This window comes from Theropithecus gelada, chromosome 14, assembly GCF_003255815.1.
Source record: "Theropithecus gelada isolate Dixy chromosome 14, Tgel_1.0, whole genome shotgun sequence".
In the NCBI taxonomy this organism is placed as follows: domain Eukaryota; kingdom Metazoa; phylum Chordata; class Mammalia; order Primates; family Cercopithecidae; genus Theropithecus; species Theropithecus gelada.
In genome coordinates, this window is record NC_037682.1 from 59,202,980 (window position 1) to 59,226,866 (window position 23,887).

A 23,887-nucleotide genomic window follows, 5' to 3' on the forward strand; every position below is an offset into this window, starting at 1 on the left:
TTGAGGTTAGCCCAGGTGTAGCTATGTGTAGGAGACTCCATGGCTAATTTTAAAAGTCATCCCTGAATCCCTGGAGCCCTGATGTATCCGCTTTCTCACCTTTCCAAGATTGCTGCCCCTTCCCTGCAGTGGAATGAGGGTCCTCACATTCTCCCCTGAGCTCTAGTCTGCCAGGGTTTTGCTGCCATCTCTGGAGAGAATTGAAAGCAGCAGTCAGTGATGATTTGGCAAGTAGGTACTATGATTTCTCTCTACAAAAGACTGAAGCTCACAGAAATAGGTCATACTGTTGATGAAGAGCAGAGCCCAGATTTAAATCTGTAGCTGTCATACTCCTAACTGGTAAGTTATAGCACCTTGTTCACCCTTGTGCCCCTTGTACCTAGCATGATGGCTGGCAGAGAAAGCACTCAACAAGATTTGGGGAATGTTGGATCTGGGAAGGTAGATCATGAGAGGTCATGGAAAAGATCAAGACATCGATCTGGCATAGCACAATTCCTGGGGCTAGGATAAGAGGGACTATCCATGGATCTGTCTAAGACCATGGGGGCTTTGTAGAGATCAAGGGGGTCCCATTTGGACTATATGGAAATCTTGGTTATATTTACTTCCCTGGTCCTCTCTGCCCCACTAGCTGAAACCTGATACATAGGCCAGGCACAGTGGCTCACACCTGTAATCCCAGCACTCTGGGAGGCTGAAGTGGATGGATCACCTGAGGTCAGGAGTTGGTGACCAGCCTGGCCAACATGGTGAAACCCCGTCTCTACTAAAAATATAAGAATTAGCCAGGCGTGGTGGTGGGTGCCTGTAATCCCAGCTACTTGGGAGGCTGAGGCAGGAGAATCGCTTGAACCTGGGAGGCATAGGTTACAGTGAGCTGAGACCATGCCACTGTACTTCAGCCTGGGCAACAAGAGCAAAACTCTACCTCAAAACACACACACACACACACACACACACACACACACACACACACAAGAAAGAAACCTGATAGATAGGTGGAGGGACAGATGAGCTCCCTGAAGAATTTAGTGCAGGTGCTCTGATGGAGTCTGCCCTTCTGGCTCTGATTATGAGTGGAATTGCCTAAGCCCATGCCCTGGCCAGCAGAGATGGTGTGCTCAATTATCAGTCGCTCAGCACCAGTGGAGTCCTCCCCGAGAGCTCTCAGGTGATGCTCTATTTTTCTGCACCCCTATCTTGAGCAAGGCACCAGCAGTAATACAGAATGGAAACTCAAAGCTTCCAGCTCTCAACCTCTCACGTGTTTACATTGTGAACACCTAAAAGTAGCAGGGGAATAAAAAGGCGGTAAGGGTGACCTTCCTTGGGTGGGATGCTACAAATGGCTTTTCTACCAGCCTAAGAACAGGCTGCTAGGGCTGATTTCCATAGATTCAGATTAGGTAGTCTTCCTATGCCATGGAAAAGGTACATCAAGGTGGAGTCATTATGTTCCTTCTAAATCCAGCCGTGGTGGGCATTTTCTTTCCAATTCAGGCCTTGGGGCCAAGTAGATGAAAGTAGTGCCTGACAGTGGAGGCCAGGTCTTGAATGATTGTCACAGATTTGGGGGGCACAGCAAAGCCCCTCCTGTCAGAATGTTGTAGTCCTGCAAGCGTTCACACTTTGCTCATTTAGGGCTGTCTGGTGATCAGAACAGCCCTATGGCCATTTGTGGTCTGCAGGTTCATTTATTTATTGAACAAGTATTTGTTGAGTACTTACTATTAGTCAGAGTAATGGGCCTTGGGAATACAGAGAAATGGTCCCTGCCCTTATTAAGCTTATACTCTTAGTGGAGAAGAGAGACAAGTAAGCAACAAGGAACTAAATGTGTAATAACAATTTGAGTTCAAGCTGTGAAGGAAATGAATAGAATACAATGATAGAGAATATAGTGTTAAGTAGAGTGAATAAGGAAGGCCTCTTTAAGCAGTGACCTGTAGGGCTGGAGCGGGTGGGTAGGGAACTAGCTGTGTTAAGAAGAGGTGATAGAGATTTTCAGACAAAGGAAAAACAGGTACAAAGGTCCTGAGGGGTTGAGATCTTGATGTGTTTGAGAATCTGAAAGGAGGCCAGGAGTGGCTAGAGAGGAAGGAGGTTGGAGGGAGAGAGGAAAGGAACAAGTTTGGAGAACTAGGCCTGCCTTGGATCATTTAAGGTAAAGAGCTTGGATTTGGTTTGGAGTATAACAGTAAACCACCGAAAAGTTTAAGTGATAAGGATGAAAGGGATGCCCTGTGAAACAAACTTTAAACTGGACAGTGATTCTGTGGGGTAGGAAGAGAATTGAGAATGAAAATCAGAAAACAGCATCTCTAAACTGTTCCTCTTGAAGACTGTGTATATATTAGAATTACAACTGACTTAGGCCGGGTATAGTGGCTCACGCCTGTAATCCCAGCACTTTGGGAGGCCAAGATGGGCAGATCACAAGGTCAGGAGATCAAGACCATCCTGGCTAATATAGTGAAACCCCATCTCTACAAAAAATTAGCCAGGTGTGGTGGCATGCGCCTATAGTCCCAGCTACTTGGGAGGCTGAAGCAGGAGAATTGCCTGAACCCAGGAGACAGTGGTTGCAGTGAGCCGAGATTGTGCCACTATACTCCAGCCTGGGTGACAGAGCAAGACTCTGTCTCAAAAAAAAAAAAAAAAAAAAAATTACAACTGACTTCAAGAAAACATTTTCAGCAGGAGCATAAGGTGATTTCAGATACAGTTTTACAGATCACTGTGGTTGTTATAAAGAATGTGTTGTAGAAGAGCTATTTCAATTGTCAGACAAGAAAAGATGGTGTTCGTATTACTAAAGAGGCAGAGAGAAATGGACAGATTTTATGTATAATTAGGAAGTAGGAATAACAGGATTAAATATTTATTAAATACATACAGTATTTCAGGCATTGTTCTCAGTGCTGAAGATATAGCAGTGACTAAAGCAGGTAGGATCCTTGTCCTGTACACAAAGGCAGCATGGTAGACTGGGGTGCTGGAGCTGGCTTATGAGAGCTGATTGTCAAATTTAGAATTTTGAGAGCTGGTTGTTAAAACACAGCTATTATTTAAAATCAAACTATATACACTGAAATACATTCTATTAAAACCGAGGATAATCGGTACTTAAAACTAATTACTTCCTAATTATTTTACTATCCCCTGTGCTCTTATGATTATTTATATCTATATGGTAGGAATATTGCATGCAGTGTGTTACTGTACATCCCTTCCCAACTCTACATTTGGTGATGTCTTGTTGGTAGCTTAAAGTTGGCCATGGTAGGAGTATTTATATCACAAAAATCAGCAAATGTTACAAATCAGTGCTTTTTCCCCTCTAGAGAGCAGTTGTTAAATATTTACCAGCAAACCCCTTGCTAAGAACACCCTATCCTTGTAGGAACACACCCCTAGGAGTCAGGCACCCAGGGTTTAAATAATGGCTCTGCCAATTGCTAGCAATGTGATGTGGCTAAGATACCTAATATTGGCTTCCTCGTTCATAAAATGGGACTAATAGTATGACCTTTGTCTGTTTGTGCTGCTATAACAAAATGCCCATGACTGGTGATTTAAAGTGAACAAAAATGTATTTCTCACAGTTCTGGAGGCTGGGAATTCCAAGATCGAAGTGCCCAGCAGGTTTGGTGTGTGGTGAGGGCCTGGTCTCTGTTTCTACGATGGCATTTTGAATGCTGCATCCTCTGGAGGAGACAAATGCTGCTCATCACGTGGCAGAAAAGCAGAAGAGAGAGAATCCACTTCTGAAAGCCCTTTTTATAGCAGCATTAATCCATTAATCAGGCAGAGCTCTCATGACCTAAACACCTCTCATGAGTCGCCACCTCCAAACACTGGCACATTGGGAATTAAGCTTCCAACACATGAATTTGGAGGGGACAAAAACATTCAAACCAATAGCTATGATATGAATTATATGATATCATTCATATCAAATGCCAGACATGTGTATCCAATAGATATGAGCAAATTATTACTATTTATTGATAGAGAAGCAAGAATGGACTATTCAGAAGGCCCATTATAGACTGAGCAAGAGGAAATGTTTATGTTGGAGGGGTCAGCTGGGATTAGCAAGCTCTTTGGCTGCCTGGAGCTTTATCCCTAAGCCTCCTACCCCTGAGGAAAGAGGACATTCAATTCCTGCTCCCTGGAGTATACATTCACAGGCTTCAGGCCCAGCACACCTAGCACTCAGTGGACCCAGGAGAAATGGCTAAGGTCATAGAACTCATCAACAGCAGAGCAGGCTGGACACGGACATAGCCATTCCAAGGGATAGTAGGTCAGTGTCCAGCTTATGGCTCTTGGCAACGCAGGAGGAAGCTCTGTCCATGAAGACATTTGCAGATTCATGTTCAGACCCCTTCTGGGAGAAGTCAAAAAGCTGCTGGTTAGGAGGATTGAGAAGACTACACAGGAAAAGAGATGGTTGAATTTCTCTGGGCTCGAGTTCCCAGAGAAGCAAGACATTAGGGTCCCCAAATCCATTCTGGGAAGCAAGGTTTGCAGAGGAAGGGAAAGAAGCATAGAAGGGTGCATGCCACTAAGGCTGCACAGACAGGGCTGAGAGGAGTGAGGGACGAAGGCTATGGAGGCCAGTTTCAGAGAGGAAAAACTCCTGGGCTCTGGGCTCTAGTTGAAGGGCGGGAGTGCACTGATTCCTGTGGCCTCCAGGGGGTGCTCAGACCCAAGTACCCACAAGCTTGTTTCCTCAGCTCAGGCAGGAAGCCTGGGAAGGACTCAGGACCCACAGAAGGGGCCTCCTGTAGTGAAGGGAAGAGAAGCAAGGCTGCTGAGTCTTGAGTACCCCGAGAAGTCTTGGCTTGTACCCTGTGACCAACACCAGGGTGGCCAACATATTCACAGCTCTGGGTTCCCACATGCGTTCGATCTTCTACTTTGAACTCCTGCCCAAAAGTTGAACTTCAACCTGGATTGCCTGCAGTGCAGATGACTCTGCTGGCCTAGTCCCTGGGTGGAGCAGGAAGTTCCAGTAATGGTATCTAAGCCATTCTGGGGTACACAGGTGAATTAGGAAGCAGCAGCGAAAAGGGACCATAAAGTAGTATTCTGGGATAGATGGACCAGGCGTGCTGTGAGAGGGACCAGGGCCATGTGGGGAAGGAGTCAAGCTGAAAAGTGATCATCCAGTATATGTGCTGTATGCCCTCAGACCAGCCCTGTTAGGCCAGAAGGAGACTGCACCCCTGGACTGGCAAGTCAGTGCAAGACCCTGCTAATAGGACTATTGAAGTCTCTCACTATGGGTTTTCTGTGGGGTGTTTGTTTCTTGGGGTGAAAGCTTCCCTCTCCCCAGGCAGGCCCAGCAAAATCTGTAGGATTCAGGCAGGGTTCTGACAGCTGGAGACAAGTTGTTGAGAAAATTCCTGATGGAGGGTTACGGAGTGCTCAGGAGGGAGAATATAAGGTTTCAGAGGCTGAGAGGGAAAGAAAAGGTAAGGGGGAGTCTTGGAATAGTGGCTCCCATTGCCTAACACCCAGAAACAAGACATACCCTGCAATGGGGAGAAGGTGAGTGTGAGACATTGGCTGTAGCAGTGATGGCATTGCCCAGGCTGCCAAGGACTCAGAGAGTCCAGCCTTGCCCACTGACCTATGAGGAGGGAATGATGTTCACAGCACATTTTCATTCGTAAGTCATGAGAGGACATCGAGCCTAATGGTAGAGGCCTGGTGACATGTTGTTCCAGAGGTGCCGGAATCCTTGTTTTCCTGTTGGAAGGAAACTTTGCAGAGTAGAAAAGGGATCTGAGACTTTTGGTAAGATTATATATGGGACTGTCAGGGGTATGGAGCCATTTGTGAGGGATCAGGGCTCTTTAAGCCTTGGCTAGGGAGCAGGGGTCCTGGAACCTCATCCTGACCCATAGCTGAGTCTGCCCATAATTCTTTTCTGACTCAGTAGGCAAATCTCACATAGAAATGGGTCAGCTTTGGGAGTGGGCCCAGGAAGTACTGAGGATAGCAGGTGAGATCCCAGGAAGAGATGGATGTGGGGCTGAGACACTGGAGAGAGAAACATGACTGTCAGATAAAGGGCGTCTGTGACTCTTAGATCTCATTATGCCTACTACCATAACCTACCCCCAATTCCTAATATTCTCCTACCCTAGACGGGGGAAAATTGTCGGAAATTTGACTGTAACACTAGCAACACTACTCAGTACTTGAAATGCATTTTTGCATTTTTTTCATTCAACAAATATTTCTGGAACAACTATTATATGCCAGGCACTATTTTAGGAGTCAGGGATATATAATGGTAAACAAGACAGGCAAAACAAAGCAAAGCAACAAAAACCATCACCAGATAAGTAGACAGATGAAAGAATTTCAAGTTTTAGTAAGTGAAATAAAACAAGCAAGGGTCTGAAATGGCTAGATAACGTGATCAAGAAAGGCTTCATTGAGAAGGTAGCATTTAAGCAGGAGTCAGTTATAAATATTGTGAAACCCCAGTTACAGTTCTATTTGTTCTGTGTTGAGTAAATAAAGCGTTTTCCCCCAAGGTGGAAACTACCAAGAAAGACTAATTACTAGTAGTGGTGGTACTCTCTGGAAGAGAGACACCTCCTCTTCCTGTCTCATTACTGTCAACGCTTCACTTCCAGGCACTTTTTGCAAAGCTCTTTGCCAGTCAGGGAAGGTGAGAGGCTGGGCATGGGGCTTGGACATTAGACAACAGTGAGACATTATTGTCCCCAGACTCACTAGCCCAAGGGTAAAGCTGAAGAGGCTTGAGCATGCCCCAGAAAGGCCCCTGATGAAGCTTGGAAAAAGTTGTTCTCTGAGTATTTCTAAGTGAGTTTATCTGTGTGTATGGTTACTAAATGTAGTAAGTATTGCTGTCTCTAGCTGCCTTAGAGCAGGGCTTGACACAGTACAGAGAAACATTAGTTCCCTCCTTTTCTCACCTCCCCCATTGTGGAGATAAACTCAGTCATAAAAGGTGCTCCTCAGTCTACTCGCTTCTTATGGGCACCTGGACCCATTGCCAGTGTGAGAGTCACAGCTGGACATCAGCAGTGTAACCCAGTCACTGCTTGAAAGTTGCTGAAGGGGGTTGGGGGGTAGCTGCCGGGAAAAGGGAGTATTGGATTCAGATTTCTGTCCAGACCCTGACCTTATTTGCAGTGATGTAATCAGCCAATATTGGCTTAGTCCTGGGAGACAGCTCATTCCCAGTGGAGTTGGAGGTAGGGGTGGTGCTGCTTCCAACTCTATATAGAGAATTCAACTGGTCACCCAGAGCTGTCCTGTGGCCTCTGCAGCTCAGCATGGCTAGGGCACTGGGAGCACCCGTTGCACTGGGGTTGTGGAGCCTGTGCTGGTCTCTGGCCATTGCCAACCCTCTTCCTCCGTGAGTAAAGCTGGGACTAGAAGTGAAGGATTGAGTTCTGGGCTGGGGTAAGGTAGGGCCAGTTTTTAGGCCTCAGTCAAATTTAGGGTCAGGAGCTATGGGAAAGGAATCAATCCCAATGGACCCATATATCTATCTTGTTCTCCCTAGGACTAGTGCCCATGGGAATGTTGCTGAAGGTGAGACCAAGCCAGACCCAGACGTGACTGGTGAGGCCCTGACTCCCAAAGTCTATCTATCTGTTTGGTTGTGTCTCTGCATTTTATCACCTTCTGTTTGTTTGTTTGTTTTTTACTTTGCCATCTCCCTACCTCCGCCCCAGAACGCTGCTCAGATGGCTGGAGCTTTGATGCTACCACCCTGGATGACAATGGAACCATGCTGTTTTTTAAAGGTAGGAGGGACTGAGGTTGGGGTATTTAGGATCTTAGACTTATTCTCCTTCATGAAGGGTGTCCCTGTCTGTGGGAGGTCTTAGGAATTATCTGAGGGTATCACTGACAGCTTCTCTCAAGCTATCTCAGTAGGTCAAAGTTTTCTCACTGGGCCCCTCAGTGAGTGTGGGTTTTTTCAGGGGAGTTTGTGTGGAAGAGTCACAAATGGGCCCGCGAGTTAATCTCAGAGACATGGAAGAATTTCACCAGCCCTGTGGATGCTGCATTCCGTCATGGTCACAAGAGTGTCTTTCTGATCAAGGTACTGCTGGGCCAAAATCAGGGCCAGGCTGGAGAGGGCTAGAATCGACACTGGGGACCCTTCCCCCAAATGGCCTTGGCATGGAGCCCATAGCAATAGGTAGCAGATTTCTTTCCCATGTGCCCTCCTTTCCTGTAAAAGCTCAGGCTAAGGGAGTGTGCATGCATGTGGGCTTGGCAGTTACACCATCCAGTGGCTATTCTTCAGTCCTAGTCTTAGTTCTACACCACTCTGCTGTACTTCACACTGCTGGCCATCCTTTTTTCCCTGGCAATTTCTTCCCTTGCCTTCCATGACCCTGTATCAAGTCCTCTTCAAAGGGCAGGGCAAATTGTTCCCAACACAATGGCACCTGGCCAGAAGAGCATATGGAGCATGAAATCCAGTCTGCTGTACCCGCGAAGTCCCATGTGACTCAGGCTGTGTCTGCTCAGAGGAAGGGGTGCCTTCTCCTACCTTGCCAAAGGTGCTATGTGGTTGGGGAAGTCCTGACTGTTGGCTTTGTTTTCCCTTCTGCCTCTTTTCTCTCTCTTTTCAAATGTCTCATTCTTTCTCAGCCAGTTCCCTAATGTTCCTTGGGGATCCATCCTAGCCTTTCCATATACCTTCCCTCAGTGATCTCAATCATCACCATGGCTCTGAGGAATATCTATGCTGTGGACACTGGATCTAGATCTACCTTCTGAACTCCAGACATCTCTTTCCAATTATATGTTCCACAGGCACCTAAAATTCAGCATCCCCCAAACGAAGCTTTGCATCTTCTTTACAAACCAACCTTTCCTCCTGTGTTTTCTGTTTCAGTAAATGACCCCAAAATGTGCCTGATTACTACAAACCAAGTGCACACAGGGTCTCATGATCTGGGCCTTGGTTATCTTCTCAGGTTTATCTCTTCCCCGGCCACATTCACTGTGTGCCAGCCATACAAATCTACATGAAGTTGGAGCACATTGCTTCCTCATGTTTGGGCTCTGCATGCTGCTCCCTCTGCTGGTAACACCCTTTCCTCACTTGTCAACCTGGAAAATTCCTGCTGATTTTTCAGCTCTTGGGCCCAATGCTTCCTCTGTGGTGTGAAACCTTCCACAAGTTCTCTAGGCAGACTTAGGCACTCCCTTTATATTCTCAGTGCGCTCTTTACACTACACCTTGGTCGTTGCATGGCTAGGATTGTAGAAGTCCTTTCTGCTTTTGTACAGTGAACTTCCCGAAGTGAAAGACAGAGTCTTGTCATCCTCAGTGCCTCTCACAATGCCTGGCATATAGTAGTTATTCAGTGACTGTTTTTTGAATGAATGAATGAATGAATGAATGAAGAAATGAATGTACTAATGTATAGATGATTGCGGGATGAACAGTTGTGGATATGTTTGTCAACACTGATGGTGTTGCAGATAAATGTGCCACAGGAGTATCTGGGTACAGAGCTAGAGGTGTGTGTGTTATAGTAATAGTGACTGGATTTGCACAAACTGAGGGTGTGTATTGTGCAAAAGGACAGAACATTGCTGTCCACAGATGGACTGAGAATGTGTGGGGCCACAGGAGGATATTGTATAAGCACAATACATGAAAAATGTATGTACATGCAGAGTGGCAGTGTCTGGGGATATACAGTCAAAAAGTACTTTTGAATGCAGGGGGACAAAGTCTGGGTATACCCTCCTGAAAAGAAGGAGAAAGGATACCCAAAGTTGCTCCAAGATAAATTTCCTGGAATCCCATCCCCACTGGATGCAGCTGTGGAATGTCACCGTGGAGAATGTCAAGCTGAAGGCATCCTCTTCTTCCAAGGTTAGTCCAGGCTGGAATCCAAGAACCTGGAGTAGTGGTGGGTTGGTAGTGATGCCAGTAGTGATGGTGATGGTGGTAGTGATGGTGGTAGTGGAGCCACTATGTGGCTTTTTAAGGAAGGGAAATAGAGACGCCACCTATGGTCTAGAGGTCAAGTGAGGGAAGGAGAGGAAGTCATTCTGGTGAAGGTAACTGGGTGTAATTCTGTGTGAATAGTCCCTCGTGGTTCCCCATGACCCTTAAGACAAATCTACCCTCCTTAGTCTTACATACAAGGCTCTCCATGGCCAAATCCCTACTGGCCCTTCAGCTTTGACTTTTATCATACCTTTATCTTAACACTAAGCTCCAGAAACCCTACGCTATTCTCTGTACACTCAGTTTCCTTCCTGCTTTGGAATCTTTCCTCTCTCTGGGGTTCCATCTCTCCTTGTTGTATGCCTTTTAACTCCTATTTCAGATTTCAGTTGAAGTATCATCTTCCCTGGGAACTTTTCCCTGAGTCTCCCCACTGCCTTTGCTGAACTGATCCTGTGCGCTTTGCTGCTGAATTTTGGTGTATGATCACCCTCCTTTAGCTGTCTCTCTGATGGTTGTAAGGTCCATGTGGTCAGTACCATTATCTGGCCCATCCTGGGACCCAGAGAAAGCACAAAGGAGGGTATAACCCGGTCTTACCGAATGCCTGTTGATTGATTGGACAAAGGTGACCACAAGTGGTTCTGGGACTTGGCTACGGGAACTATGAAGAAGCGTTACTGGTCAGCTGTTGGGAACTGCTCCTCTGCCCTGAGATGGCTGGGCCGCTACTACTGCTTCCAGGGTAACCAATTCCTGCGCTTCAACCCTGTCACGGGAGAGGTGCCTCCCAGGTACCCGCTGGATGTCCGAGACTACTTCATGCCCTGCCCTGGCAGAGGTGAGAAAGTCCTAGCACTTGAGACCTGTCAGAATTCATCCACCTTCCCTGAGCTTGTGGATCTCATGTGTCCTAGCTCTCACCTTAACTCCATGTTGCAACACCTTGACCCTTAATGCAGCCCCATTTCCATTCTGGATTTTCCCATTGCCCTCATATGGGGAAACCCACACCCCACTAACCCCAGCCATCTCTTCCACCTTAGACCTCACTCTGACCTCTGGCCTCCTTCTGTGTTCTCCTCACCCATTTCTCTCTCCAGGCCATGGACACAGGAATGGGACTGGCCATGGGAATGGTACCCACCATAGCCCTGAATATATGCGCTGTAGCCCACATCTAGTCTTGTCTGCACTGATGTCTGACAACCATGGTGCCACCTATGCCTTCAGTGGTGAGAGATGCCCCCAACTCTCCCAGTGTGCTCTCACATCTCTTCTACTTGTATCTCCCATCCTTGACACATTTCTCCATTGTCATCACTGTGTCACTTATTTTGTCCCCTCTGTCCCCATCCTTCTGCATGCCCTTCTGCATCCCTTATCTCTGAGGCATATTTCTCAATCATTTCTGTCATTGCCCAAGCCCCTAACTTCATCCACCTGTCTACCATCTCCTCCTATGGCTGTGCCGTCTGTGGACCTCTCTGGGCCCCTGTGACTCCTTGTGTTCTCCTTGCTCAATGCCCTGCTGAGCCTTCTGGCTCTCCCTTGCTCCCTGGACTTCTATGTGTCTCTGTACCTCCTTGCCTCCCTTTGTTCTTGCATATCTTTCTGAGTCCTCTGACTCCCCCTGTTTATCTTCAGAACTGCATCTTGTTCCAGGTTCCTGGTTCCTATGTCCAGACCCCTGGGCATCTCACTGCCTGGGGATGAGATGTTCTCCTTGCTGAGAACCAGCTGATAAGTGTTGGGTACTTTAGACCTTTAGAAGCTGGCTTCACTAGCCTGTGGAGGTTTCTCCTCTGAGTAGCCAGTGGAGATACCCCTCCCTTGACTTGTGGCATCAATGATATTAGATGGTAAAAACCATCTAATAATACCTAGGGGTTGTTCTGAGTTCAGTCAGGCAGTAAATAGTGATGCTGCACAGTTGAGAATATCCCCAAGAGGAGTGAGCAAGCACATTAATATCCAACCTAAGATGTATGTATAATTAGGACAGTGGTAAAAATATAAAATAGTGAAAATATTTTTTCACACAAAAATTTTCTGGCCTCTGACCCTTGGACAAATTTGATCAGTTACGACTATCAAGTTCTGTTGAAAAATACATAACCACATGGAGAGCAAATAAATCTCCACAGCAGGATTGCACACTATAATAAGAACATACAGCTAAGGTGAAACACACACCTGTAGTGAAAATACAACATTAAACTGAGAACATATGCCATAGTAAGAACATATAAGTATCAAGAGAACATGCAGCCATGGTGAGAACCCATCGGGAGGACACACCGACAACGTGAAATTCAGAAAGAGAGAGAGTGAGTGAGAGCTTGTGAAAGCAGGGCCACAGGAAACACACAGAAATAGAGAGAGACACCAAGCCATTTAGAGATCACAGAACTTCAAGGCCATGTGGCCATAATGAGAATGCTATCGAACTCCTAAATGAAAAATGTCATGTATGTTCCATTGCTGTTGAGAGAACACACAGCATAGAGAGAACACCTTATATTAAATATACCCAGGCCGGGCATGGTGGCTTACGCCTGTAATCCTAGCACTTTGGGAGGCTGAGGTGAGTGGATCGCTTGAGCGACTTGAGCTTAGGAGTTCGAGACCAGCCTGGGCAACATGGCAAAACCTCATCTCTACAAAAAATATAAAAATTAGTTGGGTGTGGTAGTGCGTTCCTATAGTCCCATCCACTTCGAGGCTTCAGTGAGCCATGATCGTGCTACTGCACTCCAGGCTGTGTGACAGAGTGAGACCCTGTCTCAAAAAACAAAACAAAACAAAAACAAAACAAAAAAATCCATATATATATATATATATGGTAAATCTTTTTTCTTTCTCTGCCTCATAGTTTTGTTGTTGTTGTTGTTGTTGTTGTTGTAGTTGTAGTTGTTGCTGTTGTTTGAGATGGAGTCTCACTCTGTCGCCCAGACTGGAGTGCAATGGCACAATCTTGGTTCACTGCAACCTCTGCCTCCTGGATTCAAGCGATTCTACTGCCTCAGCCTCCCAAATAGCTGGGACTACAGGCGCGTACCTCCATCCCAGCTAATTTTTGCATTTTTAGTAGAGATGGGGTTTCACTGTGTTGGTCAGGCTGGTCTCGAACTCCTGACCTCAGGTGATCCGCCTGCCTCGGCCTTCCACAGTGCTAAGATTACAGGCATAAGTAACCGTGCCTGGCCCCTCATAGGTATTTATGTATTCTCTTTGCTTCTTCACAACTTTGGCTTGCACATGGACCATCATGTTCTTTCCACCTTCTCACTACTTCATGATCTTTCAGTCTCAGATCCAACTGATACCTCCCTCAGTTGTTCTTTTTTCCTAGTAAGATTTCCAGAGAGGGAATCTGAATGGCCCAGTCCATATTTTCAGACCACACCACATTAAAGTGGTTGACTGCCAGCCTATGTATTGGCTACATTAATGGATTGGGGACTCATCACTTACTTCACTGCACAAAGCAGCATAGCTCTGGTTCTCAAAATAGGGCCCCTGGGCCAGGTGTGGTGGCTCACGCCTATAATTCCAGCACTGTGGGAGACCGAGGCAGGCAGATCACTTGAGTCCAGGAGTTCTAGACCAGCCTGGGCAACATGGTGAAATCTCATCTCTACTAAAAATACAAAAAATTAGCCAGGTGTGGTGGCATGTACGGTAGTCCCAGCTATTCAGCAGGCTGAGGTAGGAGGATTGCTTGAGTGTGGGAGGCAGAGATTGCAGTGAACCATGACTGCGCCTCTGCAATCCAGCCTGTGTGACAGATTGAGACCCTGTCTCAAAATAAAATAAAATAAAATAAAATAAAATAAAATAAAATAAAATAAATACAGTTCCTGAGCAGGGTAATTTCAGTGGGAAACCTCCCAGGGGAGGTGGATATGTCAGTCAACACTATATACTCAGTACACAGCTAATAAGAGAACTTGTGGTTGCAGCAAGAACGCTAGGTGTTTACTCAACAAATATTGTTGAGTATCTGGTAAGTAGTGGGCATTGTCCTAGGCACTGAGATACAGTAGTCAACATGGCAGATGAGATGCCTGCCCTGATAGGATCTGCTAAAGTGAGAGGACAATAACAAAGAGAAAGGAAGAAAGAGAATACTTTTAGGTAATATTAAGGATTGTAAAGAAAATAAGACAGGATAGTGGCATAGAGGTGAGGAGAATGAGGGCCCTCTTCTGAAGAAATAATTTTTGAGCTGAGACTTCAGTGATGAGAAGGAATTAGCCACACAATGTGCTGGAGGAAAAGCATTTTAGGGAGGGTGAGCAGCACATACTTCAAGGAAGCAAGACGGAAGCCTGGTGAAGCTGGAACACAGAGAAAGAACAGGTGGGTGACTTGAAAGAGCAGGGAAGGCAGTGGCCAGGTTACCTAGACCTGGTAAGGGTTTTCAACCATAAAAGGGCGTCATCAGAAGGTCTTGAACAGGGCTGTGGCATATTCTAACTCATTTTTTATAATAGATCACTCTAACTTTTTGCCGAATATAAGTGATAAAGGTACAATCATGTAAGCAAGGAATCCAGCTAGCAATTCCTGCAGTTGTCCAAATTAGAGGTGATGACAGCTTAGACTAGGATGATAGCAACAGAGGTGGTGAGGAGTCAGCATGATATATTTTGGAGGTAAAGCTGACAGCATTAACTAATAGATAGGATAGGCCAGGTGCAGTGGCTCACGCCTGTAATCCTAGCACTTTGGGAGGCCAAGGCGAGTGGATCACCTGAGGTCAGGAGTTCGAGACCAGCCTGAACAACATGGTGAAACCTCATATCTACTAAAAATACAAAATTAGCTGGGAATGGTGGCACATGCCTGTAATCTCAGCCTACTTGGGAGGCTGAGGCAGGAGAATCGCTTGAACTTGGGAGGTGGAGGTTGCAGTGAGTCAAGATTGCGCCATTGCACTCTAGCCTGGGGACAAGAGCGAAACTCTGTCTCTAAATAAATAAATAAATAAATGATATCAGTCAGAGTAGGGAAGGGAAAAGACGTTTCAAGAATGACTCAGCTTTTGCAGACTCGGCAACTGAGAGGTTGGTGGCTTTGTTTTCTAAAATTGGGGAGGACTAGGGAGTGTGTGTGTTGGGAGCAGAAATCAGTTTGGACATATTAGGTTTTGGGTGCCTATTGGCACTGATTTGGAACCTAAAGCTCAAAGGGGAGGTCAGTCAGAGCTGGTAAGAACAGATTGGAAGTCATCAGCACATAGATGGCATTTAAAGCCCCTGGACTAGGTGAGATTGCCAAGGAAGTGAGGGTAGAGAGAGAAGAGAAGAGGCCCAAACTAGGGGATTGCAATATTTAGATATCAGGTTGAAGAAAAGAGTAGTCAAAAAAGATAAGAGGGATACTGGGAGAGCCTGGTGTCATAGAAGCCAAGTTCCAGAAAAAGACATTTACAGGAGAAGGAAGTAGTGAGCAGTCAAGTGCTCCTGAGAGGTGGGGTCAGATGAAAACAGAGAATTGACCATGAGATCTGGCAAACTAGAGAATACTAGCAACCTGGACAAGAACAATTTCAATGGTTGAGGGAAACAGAAGTGTAATAGAAGAGGATTGAGGAAAAAAGATAAATGGGAGCCTAGATAATTCCTTAATACGTTGTTGTGAAAGAGGAGAAGAAAAATGGGGTGCTAGCCCAGCTACTCCCTCACTCTCCCACCACCTCACAGGGAGGGACTGGAGAACACAGCCAGAGTGAGAATATTCAGCAGAAGCAGTGCTTCCTTTTTAACTTTTGGATACTGTATCTCATTATCTATAACCGCATCTCTGCACATGGACACCTGAGATCCTTAGGGAGTGTCCGCCAACCCCATGATGTTGGCCTTACCTGGAAACTTAGCCACTGTTCTTCACACTTGCCTTTCTTTCAGGTACCTGCTGATTCCAGTTCCAACCAGGCCACAGTGCCCAACATTACTGACCAAGTCTTGCTCTATTTCTCCTTCTTACCTGGCCTCTTCCATCTTGGTCTCTGGATGCATTCTCTCCCTCTCATGACTCATTTCTGCAATCATCACTAGCCTCTTCTCTGCCTGGGCTTCTGCCAGCTGCCCTAGAGCAACCTATGGTATTCTACAGGGACCCACTACTGGCGTCTGGACACCAGCCGGGATGGCTGGCATAGCTGGCCCATTGCTCATCAGTGGCCCCAGGGTCCTTCAACAGTGGATGCTGCCTTTTCCTGGGAAGAAAAACTCTATCTGGTCCAGGTGTGTATTGGGGGAGAGGCTTGAGGTGGAGACTGGGACAAGCATATCCAACTCTGTATCGATTACTGTCCTTTGTCCTCCAGGGCACTCAGGTATATGTCTTCCTGACAAAGGGAGGCTATACCCTAGTAAGCGGTTATCCAAAGCGGCTGGAGAAGGAAGTCGGGAGTCCTCATGGGATTATCCTGGACTCTGTGGATGCGGCCTTTGTCTGCCCTGGGTCTTCTCGGCTCCATATCATGGCAGGTGAGGGGCTTCTGGGTGCTTAGGGGGCAGCTTGTTCTGCTACCTGTCTGTGGCATAGATCCCCACCAGGGCATGAGAAGGCCTAGGTCAGGATCCCCATGACATGGAAGCCATGCTATGTTTGGTGCCTTCTCCCCAGGACGGCGGCTGTGGTGGCTGGACCTGAAGTCAGGAGCTCAAGCCACGTGGACAGAGCTTCCTTGGCCCCATGAGAAGGTGGACGGAGCCTTGTGTGTGGAAAAGTCCCTTGGCCCTAACTCATGTTCTGCCAATGGTCCCGGCTTGTACCTCATCCATGGTCCCAATTTGTACTGCTACAGTGATGTGGAGAAACTGAATGCAGCCAAGTCCCCTCCGCAGCCCCAGAAAGTGACCAGTCTCCTGGGCTGCACTCACTGAGGGGCCTTCTGACATGAATCTGGCCTGGCCTCACCTCCCCAGTTCCTCATAATAAAGACAGATTGCTTCTTCGCTTGAATCAAGGGACCTTGGTTGTGAAACAATCTTACGTCTTTCTTTGAGTTGAAAAGTTAGCAACTTCTCCTTTGAGGCTCTTGAGCTCAAACAAGGTTGTGAGAAACAAGGAAGGGGAGGACTAAAGGGCAAACCTCATCTCTACACAGATGATTCTTAGCTCCGGATCATAAACTGGCTTTTTGCAGACTATCTACACATAGTGGGAAGAAAGAGAACCAGAGTAGGAAGAGGAACAGCTGAGTTTATACAGCAAGTAAGAGGTGGAGCTAGGACTCTGACTCAGCTTGCTAATAGATGACCACAACCCAGCTGCAAGGCATCAGAAACAACAGGGCCTGGGGCAACTAAGCATGTGCAAAGAGGATTGGCTCATAGTTGTAGGGGAGGAGCTCCAATCTGGGGGACCTCAAATTGTAGTTCTAGGTGATTCAAGTAACACCACTCATGGCTTGGGTTGCCATGAGTTAGGGATGACAAGTGGAATGAAGTTGAAGCGGGGAAACAGAAATACACCAGCTGTGTGTCAGAGGCAAGCTGGAGAGAGAGGAGAAATAATGATTTAGGGACCTGGCACCATGAAGCACATTTGCAGAGCACGGCCCCTGGGAGTCTTGCTGGAGCCTCAGGAGCTTTGCTGGCACAGAGAATCTGGCCTACCCAATTAGCCTCCTGGGTATCTGCACCATCTAGACCAGCAAATGTCACCTGCAAGGAGGTTGCAGTGCTTGGTTATTTTCTGGTCATAAACTGGTGAAGGCTTTGGGTTCCAAATTTGCTGACAACGATTTAACTGGGGATTGGGCCTAGACTATAGGTAGCTATGTCTCAGACAAGACCCTATTCCTCCACTGCCTTTACAACCCAGCTGAGGTTGGAGGCTGGCTTGTTTCAGGCTCAAATATTAGCCTGAGATTCCAGCAGAGGGCCCTTACTCTGAGCTTCCATGTCCTAGCCTCATTTTCCTTTCCTATAAAATAGATAGAATGCCACCCACCTTCCAGTGACAATGTATATAGACTCAAACCCATCCCTTGAACTCTCTTGGGAAGGGGCTCTGGACGTAGACCTAGACTGTGGCTCATGGCCTCATGTGATCTAGGGTCAGCCCCTCCCAACCTGTCAGCCCTTTGCTCTGTAGGACTTTGGTGGGTAGAGTAGAAGCTAACAAGCTCTGACTGTCACACAAGGCTTTGTACTGGGAGGCCAGGCTATAGAGTGGCTCCAGCCTGAAGGGCTGGGAGCTGGGGGACAGTGTCTCAGATTAGGTCTGACTAGGAAATTGACTGGAGCTGAGAACAGAGGTTAGGGGCCAAGCAGCTGAGTTGTGGGTCTACTCCTTAGGAGCATCTTGAGCTTTACTTTTCTTTCCTAATGGTGTCTTGGATGGCTACCCTCATGGGGTTGGCTGCTAGTCTAAGGGGTGGAGACAAGGCCAGAGTTTCAGGTCTGGGCCTTATCAAATTCATGTACTGCACTTGGGGCCACTGCTGCATCATGCCAGGGAGCCTAGAGGTGTCTAAACAGTTATCCAGCAACTCTGATACCCAAGATTAACTTCCTTTTGTTTATGGAGGCAGGAGTACTAAGTCTCCCCTTTCTCCTCTCCTCCCACCTGTTCTCTTGCAGGGAATCCTCTAGCTTCTCTCCAGGGAACTCCCAGAAATGGTTTGTTTGAGTCAATTTAGGCTGCTATGACAGAGTACCTTAGAGTGGATAATCTATCAGCAATAGGAATTTATTGTTCACAATTCTAGAGGCTGGAAAGTCCAAGATCAAGGCTCCAGCAGGTTCAGTGTCTGTTGAGTGCTTGTTCTGCTTCAAAGATGGCACCTTTTTGCTGTATTCTCACATGGTGGAAAAGGGACAAGCAGCTCCCTTTGGGCTCTTTTATAAGGACACTAATCCCTTTCATGAGGTTGAAACCCATGTGACTTAATCACTTCCCAAAGTCTCCCCCTCCTAATGCTATCACATTAGTGACATTTGGTTCCAACATATGAATTTGGGGGATATGCCAATATTCAGACCATAAAAAGGTCCAACTTATACTTCTTTCATTCACTCATTTAGCATCTCCTATGTGCAGAGCATTGTGCCATTCTACCATCAATAATCTGCCACTCTATCACAGTCAGGAGGGGAACACAGACAAAGCATCGAGTAAATGCAATAAAGTAAGATAGACACTAAGATGGAAGACTCAATATACAAAGGAGAGTGGAGCCAGCAATACTTAGGATGAAGAAGGGGTTAGGAAAGGGGAAAGGCTTCATATGTGATAAACACTTAGTTTAACTTTTAAAGATGAGTAAAATTTATGCAATTCCTTTAGCAAATATATATTCACTGCCTACTATGCATTACCATACCAGGGAGCATTGTGAGCAGAGGAAAGGAGAGAAGGGACAACAAGGAGTGCAAACTGCAACCGGCCCCACAGGGCTGGAGTACAGGGGATGTGTGAGGGACTGGTGAGATGAGACTGAAGAGGGAGGCAGGAACATGCCAGTTCACAGGAGGCCTTCCATGGCAGTCTAGGAAGCGTGGATATTGTCTATTTTGGGAGCAATAGAGACCTACTGAGGGATTTTAGACAAGAAGGAAGAAGGTGAGGTGATGAGAGTTACATTTGAGAAAGATATCTCTGATTGCTGCAGAGTGGATACTGGGTGAAAAAAGACCCCAGCAGATACGGGCAGACCATTGTGGAGGTTGGTGCTATGGCTAATCTGGTAGATCATGGGGCCTGGACACATGGCAATGGTGAAGAGTAGTGGGCAGATCAAAAATATTTAGAAGACACAATCTATAGGACTTGCCAATGGATTGGATATGAAGGTGAGAGAGAGCAGAACCTCATTTCCAAACTGCTCTATGGCCCCTTTTCCCGGCTCATCATCATGCCTCTTCTTCCCTGATTTTCCATGGTACTTTTTCAGAGTCATACTCCATACCTAACAAGCTTCCCTATGTCCTTTACATACTCCATGGGTACAAACATCTCTATGTCTTTACCTCCAGCCTTGAGAAAAGGTTGTACCCCAGGGCCCCTCTTTCTTCCCCTGTAGCTGCCCCAGTAGATGGGAAGCTGTATTAGCACATCTGCACCATTTTCCCCCTTTTTGTGCTGTCAAATTCCTTCTCCTTCAGCTTCTTGGATACAAGCCATATCATTCTCCCTACTATTCCAATGGCCATCATCTACAAGCCTCCTGTGTTCTCTCAGTTGCTGAAGGCTTTGCAGACTGATGTCCCCACACCAGCTACCCAATTACTACAGCCACAACTTTAACCCTATTCATCACTCACAATTGCTCCACCTGTTGAAGAAATTCGTTAAATTCCAATATCTCTCTTGTGAGTGCAGCCCCTTATCCTTGTGCCTCCCTCACTTCACTCCCACATTCCTGCTCTTTGACTTTGTTACTCTCACAGTCTTCCATTCCCTAAAAGCTATTTTTCTCCTACCCAAATTAGACATCAACATTGATTATCTGGGCCAGGTGCAGTGGCTTATGCCTAATCCCAGTGCTCTGGGAGACCAAATTGGGAGGATCACTTGAGGCCAGGAGTTTGAGACCAGCCTGGGAAACAAAGCAAGACTCTGGTCTCTACAAACAGTAAAAATAATTCGCAGGGTGTGGTAGTATGTGCCTGTAGTCCCAGCTACTTAGGAGGCTGAGGCAGGAGGATCACTTGAACCCAGGAGTTTGAGGCCACAGTGAGCTACGATTGCATCACTGCATTCCAGCCCGGGTGACAGAGGAAAACTGTCTCTATTAAAAACAATTATAATTATTTGAACAACTTTCTTGACAATACTTTTATTTCTTTTCCCCCTTTAACCTCTATTTCATCTAGCTATTAAAAAAAAAAAAAAAAAAGAAATCAACAAAAACCAACTGTAGGTCAGAGAAAGTTTGAGAACTTTAGAATCAGACATGTCTGAGCTCCAATCCCAGCCAAGCCACTTACTGCTTAGATTTGAGAACTTTAACCACTCAGCTTCTTGTGTGTGTGTGATATATATGAGTATGCAAATAAGAATGTATGTTGTATCAATCAGTGTTCAATAAGAATACAGAAACCGCTCTAAAAATCTAAGTAGAGAAAGATTTAATGCAAGGAGTTTGTTACAAAGTTGTAAGAAGGTTTGGAGACCATAACCAGGGAAAGCAGTTACCCCAAAATCTGGAAGCTACTACCAATCTGGATTTAGAGGAGCAAATAGGAGAAAAGTTATCACCCAAAGATCCAGAAGCTGGAGCCCATGAATCTGCACCAGCTACTGATGCTATTGGGGTTTGTATTGCTGATGCTACGCAACCACCTCCACTTTCGCTAGGCAGGAACCACTGCTGCTGATGGTGCCAGAGGCATTGCCAGAAACAGAAGGGCTTTTTCCTTTCTCTTCCCTTCAGACCTAATTGGAGCCAAGCTGACAAGGGAGTCTGAGAAATGTGTTTTTCAGATTTCCAGCCCTGGCGGTGCGGAGAAGATTACAGAAAATCTTCCGTGGGAATGAGCACCAATAGACAATATCTGCTATGTGTATTCACATGCATTATAACTCTTGGTTGCATGTAATAAAACCCAACTTAGGCCGGGCGCAGTGGCTCATGCCTGTAATCCCTGTACCTTGGGAGGCCAAGGCGGGTGGATCACTTGAGGTCAGGAGTTTGAGACCAACCTGGCCAACATGATGAAACCCTGTCTCTACTAAAAATACAAAAAATTAGCTGGGTGTAGTGCAGGCATCTGTAATCCCAGCTACTTGGGTAACTGAGGCAGGAGAATCAGTTGAACCTAGAAGGCAGAGGTTGCAGTGAGCCTAGATTGCGCCACTGCATTCCAGCCTGGCCGACAAGGCGAGACGCTGTAAAAAAAAAAAAAAAAAAAAAAAAATCCAACTTAAAGTGATGTAAGCAAAAATTGCTCTATTGATTTAAAGAGCTAAAAAAAATCTATGGGCAGATTTCGACTTCATGGAAAAGGTAAATCTACAGGTTAAATTGATATTGTTAGGCACCTGTCTCCATCCCTTGCTTTGCTTTCTTTGAGTTAGCTTCATTCTTAGGAAAGTTCATCCTTCCTTGTGACAAGTTGTCCCTCAGGCTTATGTTCTATCAGCACCTCTTGCCGAATAGTTCCAGGAAAATTCCTGGATCTGATTTTTCACTGGCTCAAATTTTGTCATGTGCCTATCTCTGAATTGATCACTTTAACTTAGATAGGCCAATCCTGGGTTAGGAATGTACCACTGAAGTGGGTTGTGGGACTGCAATGATTCCCATCTGAACCACATGGACAAAGAGTGGGGAGGGGATGGGTCTCCAAAGACAACAGATGTGCTATTACCAGTAAAAGGGGGAAGGGTTACTGGGCAGATAATAATGGCAACAACAGATGTTCATGATGGGATAATACTTACCTTGTGAAGGTTTTCTTGTTCCCCTTCCAACCCTCCTTCTCCTCCTCAGCTGAAGAGTTTAAAAGTATTGATATCAGCCTGGTGTGGTGGCTCACGCCTGTAATCCCAGCACTTTGGGAGGCCAAGATGGGCGGATCACAAGGTCAGCAGTTTGAGACCAGCCTGATCAACACGGTGAAACCCTGTCTCTACTAAAAATACAAAAATTAGCCAGGCGTGCTGGCAGGCACCTGTAATCCCAGCTACTCAGGAGGCTGAAGCAGGAAAATCGTTTGAACCTGGGAGGCAGAGATTGCAGTGAACCAGGGCTGTGCACTGCACTCCAACCTCGGTGAAAGGGTGAGACTCTGTCTCAAAAAAAAAAGAGATATCGCTAGGTATTAAATACCTCAACCTCTGCTACTCCCACCTTTTGCCCTACATGCACCCCTATGCTCACCCCTCTCCCTTCAGTCTGTGAAGGTAAGGTGTCCAATTCTCCTACGTGAGCCCTTGATCCTACCCTCTCTCATCTCCTCCAGGATCCCCTGATCTCTCATCTTTTTCTTTTTTTTCAGATTCATCATATCTACTGATATCTTTTAGTAGTTTACACCCAATGTTCAAGTCTCTACTATCTTTTTATTAAAAAGACAAAACGGAATATTTTCTTTTACCTGAGAGATTCATTTTACTAGAAAATTTCATTTTATTTTTCAATTTCCTTTTTTTATTATCAATACTATTTTTGATTGGAAATCATAATATATATTTATGGGGTACAATGTGATGTTTTGATATATGTATGCAATGTGGAATGATTAATTAAGCTAATTAACATATCCTTCACCTCACCTACCTACAATATTTTATGGTGAGACATTCGAAATTTATTCTCTTGTTATTTTGAAATATACAATACATTGCTATTGACTTTAGCCTTTTTGTTGTTCAATAGATCTCGAAACTTATTCCTCCTGTCTACCTGGAACATTGCACCCTTTAATCAACAGCTCCCCATTCCCTTCCACCCCTGCCCCTCCCACACCCCCACGCCCCTGGCAACCACTATTCTACTGTCTACTTCTATGAGTTCAACTTCATTAGATTCCACATATAAATGAGATCATGTAGCATTTGTCTTTCTGTGTCTAGATTATTTCATTTAATATAGTGTCCTCCAAGTTTATCCATGTTGTCACAAATACAGGATATCCCCACTTTTAAAGGATGGAATAGTATTCCATTGTGTCTATAATCACATTTTCTTTATCCATTCATCCATTGATGGACACTTAAGTTGATACCATGTCTTGGATATTGTAAATAATGCTACAATAAACATGAGCATGCAGATATCCCTTCAACATACTGATTTCAGTTCCTTTGGATATATACCCACCAGTGGGATTGCTGGATCATATAGTAGCTCTATTTTTAGTTTTTTGAGGAACGTCCACACTGAAAAAACTGAATCTTTTTTTTGTTTCAAGGATTCATGTAGGAGAATCTCAC

At 45.8% G+C, this 23,887-nt stretch overlaps 1 protein-coding gene across 1 annotated transcript; it reads left to right on the forward strand.

Moving 5' to 3' along the window:
- The first annotated feature begins 7,276 nt into the window (after positions 1–7,276).
- Positions 7,277–16,975, forward strand: HPX (hemopexin). Its single transcript, XM_025356336.1, has 10 exons — positions 7,277–7,414; positions 7,565–7,623; positions 7,737–7,808; positions 7,989–8,110; positions 9,754–9,907; positions 10,614–10,826; positions 11,089–11,220; positions 16,109–16,239; positions 16,323–16,485; positions 16,625–16,975. Exons 1-10 carry the CDS (start codon positions 7,332–7,334, stop codon positions 16,882–16,884), a joined length of 1,389 nt encoding a protein of 462 aa, XP_025212121.1. The 5' UTR covers positions 7,277–7,331; the 3' UTR covers positions 16,885–16,975.
- Positions 16,976–23,887: the final 6,912 nt, after the last annotated feature.